This window comes from Chironomus tepperi, unplaced genomic scaffold (assembly GCF_022539635.2).
Source record: "Chironomus tepperi strain 1889 unplaced genomic scaffold, CSIRO-AGI_Ctep_v1 contig_454, whole genome shotgun sequence".
NCBI classification, from domain to species: Eukaryota; Metazoa; Arthropoda; class Insecta; order Diptera; family Chironomidae; genus Chironomus; species Chironomus tepperi.
The window spans coordinates 423248-439519 of record NW_027226576.1 but is presented as its reverse complement, the minus strand read 5'-3'; the positions used below and the strand labels follow the sequence as shown (position 1 = coordinate 439519).

At 25.4% G+C, this 16272-nt stretch overlaps 3 protein-coding genes across 4 annotated transcripts; 1 reads left to right on the top strand and 2 right to left on the bottom strand.

Annotated features, from left to right (window-relative positions):
- Positions 1-2106: 2106 nt before the first annotated feature.
- LOC139098922 (uncharacterized) lies at positions 2107-3307 on the bottom strand. 2 transcript variants are annotated; one of them, XM_070651303.1, is made up of 3 exons: positions 3188-3307; positions 2486-3117; positions 2107-2423 (listed from the first exon to the last, which is right to left on the bottom strand). In XM_070651303.1, the coding sequence occupies exons 2-3, from the start codon at positions 3059-3061 to the stop codon at positions 2229-2231; spliced, it is 771 nt and encodes a 256-aa protein (XP_070507404.1). In that variant the 5' UTR covers positions 3062-3117; positions 3188-3307; the 3' UTR covers positions 2107-2228. The 2 variants fall into 2 exon arrangements, with proteins under 2 accessions (XP_070507404.1, XP_070507403.1); XM_070651302.1 differs by having other exon boundaries at positions 2486-3243.
- A 104-nt stretch (positions 3308-3411) lies between these two features.
- On the top strand, positions 3412-4654 carry LOC139098920 (uncharacterized). Its single transcript, XM_070651298.1, has 3 exons — positions 3412-3494; positions 3560-4297; positions 4360-4654. Exons 1-3 carry the CDS (start codon positions 3468-3470, stop codon positions 4549-4551), a joined length of 957 nt encoding a protein of 318 aa, XP_070507399.1. The 5' UTR covers positions 3412-3467; the 3' UTR covers positions 4552-4654.
- A 9712-nt stretch (positions 4655-14366) lies between these two features.
- Positions 14367-16225, bottom strand: LOC139098814 (dynein regulatory complex protein 10-like). Its single transcript, XM_070651142.1, has 8 exons — positions 16183-16225; positions 16008-16121; positions 15621-15937; positions 15266-15558; positions 15065-15214; positions 14657-14818; positions 14502-14603; positions 14367-14442 (listed from the first exon to the last, which is right to left on the bottom strand). Exons 1-8 carry the CDS (start codon positions 16223-16225, stop codon positions 14367-14369), a joined length of 1257 nt encoding a protein of 418 aa, XP_070507243.1.
- Positions 16226-16272: the final 47 nt, after the last annotated feature.

Sequence of the window (16272 nt, the reverse complement as noted above, 5' to 3'; positions counted from 1 at the left end):
ATATGCATAAATGTAACATAAAAATAATAAAAAAATCTCAACAAGCATCATGATCAGTATGATAAATGATAAACGTTTCAATCTTTGTTTAAAATATCAAAGTGAGTTTAAATGGAAGTATAAGACTTTATAAAGTTTAATATGAATTGAATTAGTTTATTTAATAACAATATAATTTAACAAACAGTTATATATGCGACAGTGATACGTGTCTCTTTAAGGTCAACGACGCTTCATATATATATATATATATATTTATTTTTATAAATCTTAATTTTCTACAAATTTAAATCAAAATGTAAAAGATGCTGTAAATTAAAATAACATTCAATAGAAAATTTTTAAATCATAAATGGAAATCAGTTATAAATCCACTGTGAAGTAATAATTAATCCATTTTAAGGCTAATATTATCAAATGTTTATAACGAGATTGATTATTTCAAAGCAATAAATACTGTAATAAAGATGCATGCAATTGTTCCTAAATAATTAAAGTTAAGTTGCGAACGTTATTTATAAAATGAAAAATATCAAACATAAAAATGAAAAGCATTAAAGAAAAGAAACAAGTGGGTGAATTAGATTTTTTATTCATAGAAAAAAATCTCCATAAATTTTTCAATTCTTGATTTCAAAAAAGAGAAACAATCATAAATTTGAATGAAACCGCATTCTTCACTGGAAATCGTTAAAATGTATAAAGAGCGGAATTAATAAAAAAATTATACAAGGAAAAAAGAATTTTTTTAGTTTAACAATAGAAAGGAAAGGAAATGCTCATAAAACTTGTTCTGAATGTATTTCTCTGTTTCAGTTCGAGGGCGTTTTCTGCCTTATTTCTGATTGTTATACAATCGAGCTATACAAGACTCGTTGAGAAATTGCATTTTTATACGATGGTAAATAGTATTACATGTGTGTACAAATATAAGCAGTAAAATATCAAAAAAGGATTACAAATAAAGGATTTTTAAACTCTATGAAATTTGAAACTTTAGATTTACATTTATTCATGCCATGAATGATATGAAATCAGTTTGTATTACACTTATTAAGGGTGTATAAATTTTGACACGGGCTCAATCTTAAATAAGTAAGAAAGAAGCATCTGTTCCTAAAATCAATAATAAACATTTACCTATATAGTTATTTTATGTTTTAGAAAATAGTAAAGTTATGTTTAGAGATTCAACATGACGGTGGAAATTTCATTGAAATAACCTTCAATTTTTACACTTTAAACTTAATTTATAATTCTTTAAATTCATAAAATTACTTTTCATGTACTTTAAACGTAGAATTGAGTTTTTTCTGCATTTTATTTTTTTTTTTATTTTTTAACATCTTACATAAAATCAAGATTGAAGTACATTTGAATAGAATGGAATGGCACATTGAAAGAACCTTCTTTCCTATACCTCCATAGAGCAAAAATGTAAGAGGTGTGGTAGCTCTTTTTTAGTGATTTCCGGACGTTTTATATTTCATTGAAGAACAAATGTGTTTTTCTTTTTCGTTTATTCTTTCTTATTTATAGAAAACAAAAGCCTTCTTAAAGTTTCCATCAGCTGACGTTTTATATACACTGACACATGATTTCGTTCTTTTTTTATTTTATATATTTAAATGCCTTTATTTTTAATGAACAAAAAGAATACAAAAAATTTGCTTTTACTTTCCAACAAATTGGATGCAAATTATTATTAACATTCCCGACTTTTGATTTGTGTTAGGAAACCTAAATAGTAATTATTGTGCCAATGTAGCACACTTTTTTAACGTTGAAAAAAATTATTTTTGAGGAGGACAAAACTAGGAATAATTTGAAAGGAACAAAAATTGGCAGTTTCAAATTTCCTAAACTCGTGCTCACACTTTTCATAAATGTACTTGAATTTTATGAATCTATAGAAACATATCATTATAAAATGAGATTATCAAGTATCAGTTAAATAATCGAATTTTTTAAATCATGTTTATTCTTGTTTGGTAAAAGTGAATTATATTTACATTTAAGAATTAATTTGTATTTATTCTCATTTAATTATATTTTTTCTAGGTATTTATTATTGTAGGTAGTTAAAATTTAAAGCATAAATAAAAGTTAAATTTCTTCACACTACAAATTTATTTTATTTTATTTCATTATTTAACACAATTTAACACTTAATTAAATTTTAGGTAAATAGCTAGAGATATTTATCAAATGACAATTCTGTGCCAAAATTATGCCTTGCTGCAAATATCATTGACTTTATTTTGTAACTCGTGTTTTTTAACGTCAATAAGTGTAGCATTAACTCGATTGAAGCATGTCTTAAATGCATTATTATTCGCATCTACTGAATTAACAATGTCAAGACCCATTTGTGATATTTGTTTCCCAATATCCAAAATAGTTGGAAAAAGACTTTGACAGTACTAATAAAAGAAAATAAATGATTATGAGTAAATTATACAAATTTTTGTTGATTTCTCCTTACTGTATTAAATTTTTCTGCAGCCAAGTCAGTTTGTACTGTTGTTGAGTATACCCAAATATACCAGAACGGTTCTTTTAATTTATAGCTTATAGTTTTAATTGTCAGTGTGAGATTATCTTGATACGTTTTGAATTTCACAGGTTGAATAGGACTTGATATAGAAACATTTTTAAGACATTCCATAAATTTTTTTGCACTAAGATCAACAAATGATTTGATTTCTCCTTCAAGATCCATTACACAACCTTTACCATCATTAAAAAGGTTTTTAGATCCTACTCCAATCATATCTATGAAATCGTAAATGTACATAATGAAATCATACAAAATATTAGATTGATCAGTTTTTGCGTCATCTAAAGATGATTTCACTGAATATAATACGTTTTTCCTGACAATATCAATGAAATTATTCATTGCATGAATTATATTTAAGCCAACATCTATAGATGGGAATTTGCATAAATCTGTAGGCAATTCATTTTGTAAAGTTTTGAGTCCTCCTAATAAAGTTCCAATACTTTTCACTTTTTCACCAAGAAATGTATTGTATTGAGCTCTCAAATTAGTTTCCATTAAGCTTCCTGCATCTTGAATATTTGTCAGCAATATATGAATGTCATTAATTTTATCTGAACACGAATTAGAATTATAAACCAGTAGTAAAATTACAAGTAATATATTGAAAGTTTTGATCATTACTTCAAAATAAATTAGAACTCAAACTGTAGAATAAAGAGTACTGTATTGTAACACACTTTTTTCTTTACTAAAAAATAATTTTGCTTATACAATTTTATTAACATGCATTGAGAAAAACACTTGAAAAAACATAGACTAAATACGCTGTATCACTAAGATGAACCTCGTAATAAATATCAATATTTTTTTCTCAATAATAATATTCAGTCTCGATTACAATAGAAACGAGAAAAGTTTTGACACAGTCTTAATTTTGTTAATATTATTTTCTGTTCATATAATGCAATTGGTGAAATTTTTTGTACTGGTAGTGAAGATTTTTTTTATTTATTTAATTATCACTGTATTTAATACTAACATTTTAAATTGCAGAATATTTTTTATATAGTTAGTTGTCAAGATAACAACGAAGATGGGCCGACGTCTACTAGAATAATTCACGATATTTCTACAACAACAATTATACCTCATAATCCGGAAAATACAGAGAAAACCACAACCAATGTAGTTAATATAAACTTTGATACACCTGAAAAAGTAACTGCAGAGGTATACGAATCTTTTGATGATTTAAGCAGAACTGTAAATGAAACTCTATCAAATTTTAATACTGCTACAAGAGATAAATTTGATGATGAATGTGGACATCTATTTCGGGATCTTGAAAGAGAAGAATTATATAATTTATATCAAGAAGATTGTTCAATTGATCAGTTGACAGCATATGAAGAGTTCCAGACATCTCTCGATAGTGTAATTAAATTATATATAGATAAAGAGCATCCAAAAATTGAAAAGACATTTAAAGAAATATATAAAAAATGGATTGAGCCTTTTAAAAGAGATATAGAAACTAATCTGGTAACACCAATTACCTCTGCCTTAAGATTTCCTAAAAGTAATCAGGAAAAATACATTTCATGTGCAAATCAATACACTCCGCAAGTTTTAAAGCTAATTGAAACAGCATTTACAAATGTTCTAGATTGTTATAATATGACGATTAGTTATCAAGACACTTCCAAATTTGCTGAGTTGATTGCTTTACTTTATAAAGATACTGCCGAGAAATTTACAACTTGCAATCAAAATTTGACTTGTTTTAAAAAAGTAAATTTCTGTTATGCATATATTACATTCTAAATCAAATTATAAAATTATATCATTTTTAGTATTGTCCTAAAACTCATCTATTGGTGTTAAAAACAACGGATCAGGCGGTTAGAGCAATGAGTTCAATAATTAGCAATTTTCAAAAAGAGGTTGAATTGATTCCAAAATGTGCAAATACCAAATTCAACAATGCAGCTTATTTGAAAACTAAAGAAGAACTTCGTTCTTCAATGTTACGATGTCTAAAATAAATTTAAAACGTTTAATAATTTTTCAATAAAATTCATTTTTTGTAGATACATTTTTCCAAAGATGTAGAAATTAAAACTTTATTGGTCACTTACTTAAAGCTCATATTATGACAAAAAAAACTGTCGAAATACAATAAGATTAATAGTAATAAAGATATCTAAGCCTTCTTTTTATTAAATATTTTTTTTTTCAATCTCATCGTGACATTATACAAACAAACATTATGTACACAGATGACCGTGATTGCCTTAAATTGAACTTAATTGATTCTTCCTCTTTCTCTTTCAGTTTACTGGCTTTGACACAAAGATATTTCATTTGAAATGTGGCACAAATCTGTATTATGTATTATGTAAATTTAAATTAAACTTCGTGTATATTTACATATGCGTTAATTTAGTTTAATTCTTTTTGTGTCGTTTACCAAAAATCACATGAGCTTCAATCTAGATAAATTAATTTTCCTAAACTGCTTATCCTCTTCGTTTATAAAGAAGTATGTTTGTTTAGGAAGAAATCTTTATGATCTTTTACTTTTGAATTACTCAAATCACATTACACAAAAATTAAAGTCAAAAAACAGTATAATCAGAACAATGAAAACCCTTGAAAAATACTGAAATAGAAGAATGAAATGTAAGTGATTTTTCAAGTATTACTTGTACACATGCTGCACTTCCTTTAAATTATTCACTGTATTACAATTGAAAATAGAAATTTGTTAGAATTATTATAAGATTATAACAATACACACTTCTATATACGTATATAAATATATATATATGTGTACGGTTCAAAAATATACTATTTTCTGAGCAGATGATTATGATGATGCAAAGGCATTGAAAAGAACCATATCATTAACGGTCATTAAAGACAGAAGTCTCATCGATCGCAATAAATAAACGAGGAGACGATTATTATTTTTTTATTTATATTTGAAAAAAACTTGATCTAGTGATGTCCTTAGAGGATGGAAATTTAACGTAAATAAAGAAATAGATATCCGAATTTTTTTTTTATAATTTCTTCTATACTTATTTGATCTAAAGCCGACATTTCCGATTATCATGAATCGCTACTTCTTCCCTATAATTATTGTGGCGCTCCATCACATATAACAACAGTTAATGCTTAATGGCATGTAAAAGTCTACATTTCTTTTGCATTCATTCTCCCCATCATATACAATGGGGATTTTTAGACGACGAACCTTTTTAATTATACAATATTAGGAGGTATATCTGTTATCAAAAATGTAGTCTTGAATGCAATACATAGTACACACCTATTACTAACACTACTCACATTATTAAAATTTTGATAACAATCTTTATGTTAATTTTAGTATATTTAATTTCATACTAATGAAATTTCATAAAAGTTCATCGATAGTAAAATGTTCATCTATTAGTGAAATGTTCCGGTTGAATACAGAATACAGTAAAGCGGCTTTATGATGAATAATTGAAAACATTGCGAGTTGAAAATTAATTAAGGTGCAAAATCTATATTCTAATGTATAATTATCAACACATTTTGATGAGAATTTTGTTTTGTTTTAGACTAGTTCTCTTTCTTCTTACTTCTACCACTCACCTTCGATGTAATGCATATTAAAAAATACATTCGAAACTTTTAATTAAAAATGAATAAATTGAAGAAAAAATTATTTAAAAATATCAAATGCATAAGTTAGTATGTATGAGTTCTAATAAGAAATATAGCTGGAACAATATAAACCGACTAATTGCCACTCCCCGTAAAAGAAGTTTATACACCGGCTTTTTAAAAACGCCATTTTGAATATAAAACTCATAAACATATTTTAATAATTTTTTCTTTAGAGTTGACTTTTGTTTATTAATAATAATTCACTTAATTAATAATTTTTCTAATGAATATTGAAAATCTTTTCTATTATTTAATTATTTATTATAAACTAGCGTTCCAGCTACTTAAATTTTAGCAATGTGTGGCGATTATCATATATTTTCAATATAAATTAAAGTTTAATATTGGTTAAGAAACAAATTTTTAAAAATTTGAAGTTGACAAAATATTCATTAAATTTTTCTTGAAACATTGTCATAAAACTATCGTTTGTTGCTCTTTAAACGCTGCAAAAATTTTTAATTAAAGAGAAAAATTGTTTAGGTATATGAGTTTATTCAAAGGATACTGACTGAAAAATATTATTAAAGTTTATGATCAAAATCAGCCTCGCATCATATATTGATTTCATTGTTTTTTCCTCACTCGATCAACAACAAAACCTATAATTTCATCAACATGAACGCAACAGAAAAGTCGCAAAAGGTGATGAAGTTTCATATATAGTTTGAAATAAGCAATTTTTGCACAGTGAATTTTTCATATTTATTATTATTATGAGTTTCACTTGAAACTTTAACATTGCGATTCTGGAATCGTCTAGATCATGTGTGTAATTATAGTTAAGCATTTTATTCACTTCATGACATTTTTTTATATTTTCAAATTTTATAAATGTGTTGTGAAGTACATTGTCGGCGACATAAGCTCATGAATATTAGTAAAAATTGCCTTAAACCTCAATCATTGATTTCGTTGTGTCTTTTGGTAAAATATGTGGTCGTTTGCTAAAAAATTTGAATTTTTATTATTTAGCCATTATGTTCATAAATTCAATTGTTTAGTAAACCTAAATCAAGATTTCATCCATCGATAAATAGTTGACAATAACTATTTTTAGTTGCTTTCATGGAACAATCATTTAACGCCCGCGAGATATAAACAATATAGGTCTGTATAGGTATATGTTATACTTGTTCAACTCTTGATTTTTCATTTCCATATTTTTTTCTTTATATTTTTTTTTTTATTTTGAATATGGGTACGTGCATATAACATGATACATATATGAAATATTCAAAATGGAACGTATCATATTTTTTTAATATTATATATTCTTTCAATTTTTGGCGAATGGTTTTAAGCCAACAGCATTGAATTTAAGAGTAGATCGAGAGTGCATAAACATAAAATACATGCCGAATATAAGAAATAAAGAAATATTAAGAAAGAGTTGAAAACCGGCATATCGAAAAAGGTAAAATATGCCCAAGAATAAGGCATGCATTGAACGAAATAAGATTTATTGCATTTATATATTATATATAAAAAGCATTTTGTAAAAAAAATTAACATGGCGAAATCGATGTTTCTTTTAGAGCTTGTTCACAAAGTTAAGATATTGATAAGATCTTTATATTCTTATTTTCGAATATTGTAGGGTAAAAATATATAATTCTATAAGCGATTTTATGGCTATGCTTTTCATTGGTTGAAAATTTAAAATGTTAGCCTTTTTATTATTGAATCGTTCTAATTTATTGCTTTTTTTAAAAAAAAAATTGTTGCTAATGCAAATGAGAAATCAAAATCATGATCTGATGAGAAAATGGTGCAAAGAATTTATGGATAAAAATTCCATAACAGAATAATGTCTTTAGAAAACAAAAATCTAAATGAAATCATTTCACACTATGTCATAAATCGTTACGATTAATTATTTAAATTAATTTAATGATATTTTCGATTGCCTGATCATCAATAAAAATTGTGTGTACGGAAACTAGGTATTGCTTTTTATAATCTGTCGCGCGTTTTCATCCCCCACTTTTGAACAAAAAAATTTACCTTCATTTCCAATTATTATGAAATATGCATGAATCAAATTATGGCCATAATCATTTGATTATGACAACTTTTTTATTCGATTAATGCTAAGCTTCATAGACTTCAAATAAAATCGAATTTTCCTTTTAATATAAATTTTCAATTTAGTTTAATTCTTGGACGTTAACAATTGAATATTGAGGGTAAAAATCCCAAATAACGGAGAATGAATTAAATTTTTATTCTAGTCATTCCGTTGGTTATATTCACAAACAATGGCATGCTATTATGGAAATGAATAATGAATTTTATTGACAGTAAAGTTAACTGATTGGATATGAATATTTATACACATGTGTCACATTAATTTTAGCTTCATTTAAAGACGCTTAAATTTATTTTTTAGTAGGTTTTTGGTGATTGAAAAATATTTTTTAAAAGAATAATATTACTTTTAATTTATTCAAAGTTTTAACGAAACAAAAGTAAAATTTATCAGTAATAAATGAATTACACAATTATCCCAAATAAGGATAAAAAACGAAAAAATTATAGATTTTTGCATAGAAGACTTTAATTTTAAATCATTATTTACTGCGCATGATTTCATGAAAGATTGTTCACTCATTCTCCATTGTATTTTTTCGTGTAGAAATAAACTTTTCATGTACATATAATATGATAGAGATGGAATTGTGAATTCTACAATGTGAAAAATATATTCAAAAATTTTTAGCATGCAATGTCGAATGTGTTTTTTTAAAAAAAAATTGTTTCATACTAGTCACGCATCTGAAACTCCTTCTGTTATTGAAAACAAAAAGAAGACATCTATGTAGATTCTCTTAACTTTTAACAGTAGCAAACCTCTAAAGATTTTTTTCAATGTACAAAATGTTTTTAAAATATTTGAGTTTTTGCACGTTTGTGTTATAGGAAACTGGAACAATCAGGATATTTTTTAAAGCAAAAAAATACGTTTAACAAAAAAAAAAATCAAAGAAAAAATAATTCCTGACTATAGAAAGTCGTTGCATGTCAAAATCGTCTGGCTGTGATATGAAAACAAGCTCCTCATTATCTTTTATTTTATTTCATCTTTATTTTATTTTTATTTTTATTTTTCATTTTTCAATCGCTGATATATGATTATACCATGTAAAATATTATGTTTTAATATGTGGATAAATAAAAAAATTTTCCTCTATGCTGAAATCAAAAATCTATTAAAAATTTGGCAATTTATTTTAAATGAATCGATGCAAACTATTTAAAATATATTTGGTTCCAAGCTCTGGATTCATTCTATGCAATCATTTTTCAAGTTTTACTTCTTCAAACATGATTTTTATGTTTTTTGTTAATTTTGGTATCCTTCACGTCACAAAATTTTCATTTTAAATTTCTCTTTCTTATTTGAGGGAAAAGAACCAAAAACATTCTGCTGCTGTTGCTCATATGTTTCTACATTATTATTTTTTCTGAATTCCGAATGGTTATTAAATTTAATAATTAGGCTCTCCATCTCTTTCCCTTATAATGTGTTTTTTCTTGTTTCTCTGTTTTATTTTTATTTCTTGTATCTTTGTCGCAACAAAATGTGGAAAGATGTATTCCTGTTATAATCTTCTCATTTTGTTGGTTCTCTTAGTCAATATTCTGCCAATTTTTGATGAGTACATATCACGTTATATATAAAGATACGAATACAAAATGCGTAAAATTTTAGTATATTCGTTTCTCTTTTTTATCCTATATTTTACGAATGGCCTGTCTGCAGTTTTGAAACAATCTTCTTTGATGTGTCTTAAATTTAAAAAAATAAAATTATGATACCTTTATTAAAAAAAACTAATAATCATTATTATTATGCCAGTCAGTGTATCTAAAAAAATTCATATTTGTCTGTTTTTAGTTTTTATCTCGTACAATTTTGAATACGATTTTTTAAAAATATTTAATGTTTACTCGAGCGACATAAATGAAGAACGCTCCGCCACGTTCATATGACAGCCAAAAATAGGTAACATACATTTGGTGTTATCTTAGCCTTCTCCATTTGTGCCGCTCGGGACTGAAACATCATCAAATATCAAAACTCAATCATGAATATTTCTAAAAAAAATAAGTGAAAATTTACAAACATTTAGAAACATTATCCTTTCTACTTGAAAGTTGTGGATTTTTTAAAATTAACAATTAAAATATATTATCAAACAACTTTGACTTCACTATAATGATTACATCGTTTTAAAATCATCTGATAGTATAAAAGACTTTAAATTAGCTTTTAATATTATTTTTTTACTTCTTTAAAAATGATAAAATCTAAAATGTATAATAAAATTATAATGTAATCAGAGATGAAAGAACATTTCTGTGACTTTATGCTTTAATCCCCTTTGATTATATTGATGCTGATAAATTAAAGGGGCATGTTTCACATTAGGATGTTCACACAAAAATTTGACAAAATTGCCACGTGACAAGACTGAAAAACTCCCTTTTTTGTCCCTTCATGTATTTTCATTCTAAATCATTTAACTTCTATTTCAACAAAATTTCCATTTCACTTGAAAAATCCGCACGACCTCAATGTAACATGTTCATGGAAAATACAATAGAATGTGAAAAGGAATGTTAAAGATGCAAGCAAATAGGAAAATTACATAATACGCATATTATTTACACTCAAATGGCCTTAAATTGAGACATAATTATGTTTTGATTATCATATGAATGTGTGCGTTCATTTTTGTTATTATTATTATTATTATTATTGTTCTTCTTTTTTCTGATTTCAAAAATTATTATTTTAAAGTATTTGACGCATGCCTTTTCTTGAAATTTAAGTCAAAGGAATAAATAATAAATGCACGCATTTGATGCATACTGTAATTATCTCACTCATAATTCCTTACAAGTTCACACGACTTATGATTTACTTAAAATGCATATTTTTTATAACTATTAATTACTTTCTTAATTCTAGACAGCTACATATGAATGACAACTTAAATATCAACAGTTATCTCCTGGGTTTTCAAAATTTTAATGATATAGGTCACTCGAAAAAATATTTTAAGTTTTGCATTCAAAATCTAGTCGAGTTGACCGAATAAATGGTTTTGCAGAACTTGCTTGAGGATTTTATCACTTTAATTAATGATTCTAATCAATCTTATCTACATATTGTGTCTCGTATAGAATTGGATTTTACTATTTTTTTTTTTGATTTGAAGAAAAGAGTGAATTTAAAGATTTTTACGAAACATTGAAGTGGCAAATGAATGACAATGAAATTGGTTGATGGTTTCCAGTAATGGCGTTATAAGGGAATCTACACTGATTTTTTCTAAAATTAAATTTTAATTTGTTTTAATTTTTTTTTTGTTCTCCTTTCAAGAGATTAATTGCAAGAATTAATAATAATACTAGATTTTGCAAAAAGGATAAACCCAACACTTTCGAGGGAAAAGCAAGTCGATTGTATTATAAATAACTATGAGAAATCCAACCAAAAAAAAAACTCTTCTGGGTAGTCCAAAATCGGGTAGTCCAAAATTCACTTTGCGGGAATCAGCTACATATTTTTTTTTTTTATAAAAACTAATATTTAAAAAAAAAACTTAAAAAATCATTTCTTGAGACAAAGTTTATTCATACTCATTTGCGAATGTCATAAAAATGCATTAAAGTTACCAGTTAAAGCACTAGTAATTTTGTAATTCTGTTACAATAATAAATTTTATAAATATAACTTTTACTATATAAATTTAATCGTAACTCCGATTTCTATGAGGGTTTATGTGTCGCTATAAATATTAATATAACAACAAAAACTGAGTTTCTGAGATTCTCTAAAAAAAAAAAAAGATTTAAAACTGTATGAACCCAAAATTCAAAAAAATTCATATTTCTTTGGAAAATTTGGTAACAATAAACAAGAAAATAACAAGTCGAAGCTAAAAAATAAAAATGACAAAAAGATGGAGATATAAATAAACTAAATCGTCTTAGGAGTTTTATTGACTAAATTAATAAGAATTTTAATTTTAATATGAATATGCTTGCACAAACAATTAATAAAAAAAGTTGAAATTTTCAAAACTACAAAAGGTAGACAAAAAATAAATTTAAAGAATTTTATAAAAATTCAGACCTTTTATACCCAGAAAATAGACTCAGTAAAACAAAGTAACATTTAATTTCTATTTAACTATGTCTAATATAATACAATATATTTCATTTTTGCTCAAAATATTTCATGATATTGTTATTATTGTTTTAAAAATATAACACTATTTTGAATATAGTTTTCTTAAGAAAAACTTTGTCGGATAAACAAACATGAAATTAAAATTTACCAGATATAATTTTAAAAAAAAATATAAAGATTGTTTTGAGGATACAGTAAACAAAAAAGAGCGCTTTTTAAGCTTTTTTTTATTGAAGAAACGTTATGAAATATGAAACAAATTTATCTTATTCGCTTTGATGTATTATTTGGCTGCTTTGCGCTTTGACTGTTTGATTTTGTTTTGATTCTTTGCTTTTCGTTTCTTAAGTTTGTATTTTTTCCAACTAAGTTGAATTACCTTGGCCGCATGATTATGTCTTAGTTCTTCTAATTTTTGATTTCGATACTGAAGCTCCTGTTCTTCTTTTTCTTTCATTAGATTGACGTAACTAAATAAAATAAAAAGTAATTTTACGATTGGTTTACAGATTTATTTATTGAATTTTTATTTTTTTTTTTTTGTTTCATACTTAAATTCCTGTACTGCAATTAACAGTTTCCAGTTTTCAAATTTTTGTTTATTATCATTTATGTCACCTTCAATCGACTCAATTTCGGCTACACGTGAACCGACATTCATGTCAAATTTTTGTATAATTGCTTTAAGTGTTTGTTCCGCTTTAAGCCTTAATTATGTTATAAAAATTTAAAAAAAAAATTTAATTGGAAGTTTTTTTTTAAAAAAAAAACACCTAACTAGGTAAATAAAAATTAAAAAAGAAAATTTCTTACTTTTGCTCTACCAAATTTTTTTGTTTAAATAAATTTTTTTCCAATAAATTTTGATATATATTTTGAGTATTTTTTTTCTCAAGATTTGAGTTCTCTTCTGCATCCTTCCTTATTTTTGATTTCAATACGATTCTCATGTTACCATCGTATCTAGAATAATATTATTAGATATTATTTCTATTATTATTACCTAGTTAAACAAATTTACATGTCATCTTCAATTTTATTTTCCATAAATTCTTTAAATTTCTTTTGTCGTTGTAAAATAACTGAAATTTTGTTCTTTCTTAAATTGCACAAGTCATTGAATTTAGTAATCCTTATAGTTAGTTGCCTTAAAAATCTTTGATGTTTGATTTTATTTCGTTCATTCCTGTCCAAAATAATTTTAATGTTTTTTTCTCTCTCAGTTTTCTTCGTTCTCGTATCTTTAAATTTACACCTTATATATTCCTCAAAAATCTCTAAATACATTAGAAAGATTTTGTTTTCCAATTCATCCTAATTTTATAAATTTAATTTAAAATCAATGATGTCTTTTTATTCGTCTTTAACATTCACTTACATAACTTTTAATTAAATTTTTCAACAACTCAAAAAAATTGCTAAAAGTCTTGATGATGAAGATCAATAGCCGTTCGGAAGCATTCAGATTATGTCTTTTTGGATGAATATTTCTTTTAATACTACACTTTTTCAACAAAACTATTTTATTTAAAGATGTAGGAGATAAATCTTTTGCTAAAAATTTAAATAAATTGCTTTCCGAACACAAAATGGAATTTACGTTTTTATTTGGTGACATTTATAAAAATATATTGTTGTTTACTATGGTCTCTACGATTAAAATATTTGTTTCGTTAATTTTATTTCATTCACACTTTTTATTTAATAATATAAAAATTTATATTTGGAATAAAATCCAACGTGTTCTTATTAGTCGAGCTTATTTCTTCTTTCCTCTTCTACTCTTCTTCTTCTTTCGTTTTGCAACATTCACTTACATAACTTTTAATTAAATTTTTCAACAACTCAAAAAAATTAAAAGTCTTGATGATGAAGATCAATAGCCGTTCGGAAGCATTCAGATTATGTCTTTTTGGATGAATATTTCTTTTAATACTACACTTTTTCACTCTTCTTCTTCTTCATCATAAATATTATTTTGTTTTTATTTGGTGACATTGTTCGCCAACATCTAAATAATTAAAAAAAAATATTTTTTTTGTCAAGGATTTAAAAAAATTAATGAATTACTTTTGAAGGATTCTTGCAGAACGATTCATCATAAATATTAGCATTGACTGTTCCATTTCCATTCTTTCAGTATCAGTTTTTTCTTGCATGAGAAGTGCATGCCTAAAAATTTGGTCATCATTTATTTTCAAAAAAATTCATTTCAATTTACTTACAACTCGATTTGTGGTTCAAAAACTGTGTCTTTCCAGACAGTAAATTCTTTTCGCTGTAAATCAAGAGCATTATGTAATTCTTCTAGCTCTTTTGTGCGTTCCTCTCCAACTTCAACATCATATTTATTTAAAATTATTTGCAATCCTTGTATTGCTTTCTCTCTAGTAAAGAGAAATATGAGTATTTGTTTTTAGGTATATTTTAATGTAATGCAATGATTTTGAATCAAACAAATTCAGGCAATTTCAATAAACAAGTGCAATTTTTAAGCAAGACATTCTGTGAATTATGAGATTTGTTAATTTTTTAAAAAGTTTAGATTATCTCAGAACTTTACATAAATCCCCAATCATAGCTGGAGTTTTATTCTAGCAATATAAAAAAGAATTATTTAGTGAATATCTTACTTTTGCTCACGCAGTCGCTTTTCTTTAGTCAAATTTTCATTTAAAAGTTGCTTATAAGCCTCTTTTGCATCTTCAGCCATATTGTATTTTATTTCAATTGCATTATCTTTAGTTTTGCAAAAATCTATAATATTGACGTTCGATTGTTGACTAAAATAAGAAATAGTTAAGTATGGATATGCAAAATATTCATTAACTTACATTTGATTTTGAATTTCAAATTCGCTTTCCTTTTTCAAAAGATCAATTTCTTTTTTATAATTCTCTATAAGCTCGTATTTATTTTGCATTTTCTCTTCAAAATTTTCCTTTCTATATATCCATTTTTCGCGAAGAGAAGCTAATTTATCCTTTGTTTTTTCATATTTTTTCCACATTTGATGAAGAATTTGCTCCTTTTTGAGTTCTTTTGGAGCAGTCAACTGCAGCCGTGAATAAATTATGTTGCGCAATTCCTTAATACTTGATAGAAATAATTTCTTTTGCAGCGAAATCTATCGAGTCATAGTAATGCAATTTTAAAAAACAACTTCGATAAAATGTGATTTTAACTTACATTATCTTTATATTGGTCTGAATATAAATGCAAGTCGGTACATAAAAGCATTTGAATTAATCGGTTGACATTTCTTTCTTCCATCAAATCATTCAAATCTGAATCGTATGTATGACATGAGCAATATCTTTTCAAATGTTCAATGTCTTCATCTTTGAAATATTTTTGCATTAACTCACGATCTTTGATAAATTCTTGTATGCATAAAAGTGTCTCAATTTTCTTTATCATTTCATCAAAAATTTGTAACACTCGACTTACTTGAATTTGAAACTCAAAATTTCTAATTGCTTTTTCACTTCTTGCATCTTCTTCATCTGATGTTTTTTAACGAAAAAATTACATTAAATTAACTTTCATACTTTGTTGGTTTTTACAACTTAATACCTTTTTCATCAAAATTGAATATTTCTTTCTGAATTTTCTCTATTGAAACTTTATGTTGCTTAAATTGTTGCAGGATTCCAGGATCGATAAAGTCAAAATCTTCTTCTTCATTTTCTATTAATTTAAAGAAAAATTGGTGTTTTTTATTCTTATTTATTTTTTTAAATTTAATTACCTTCTTCAGGCTCAAAAAAATCGTCAAAATTTATTTCAATCATTTTTGAATTTAAATTATATTCACAAGTTTTAATATTCAATATAAACA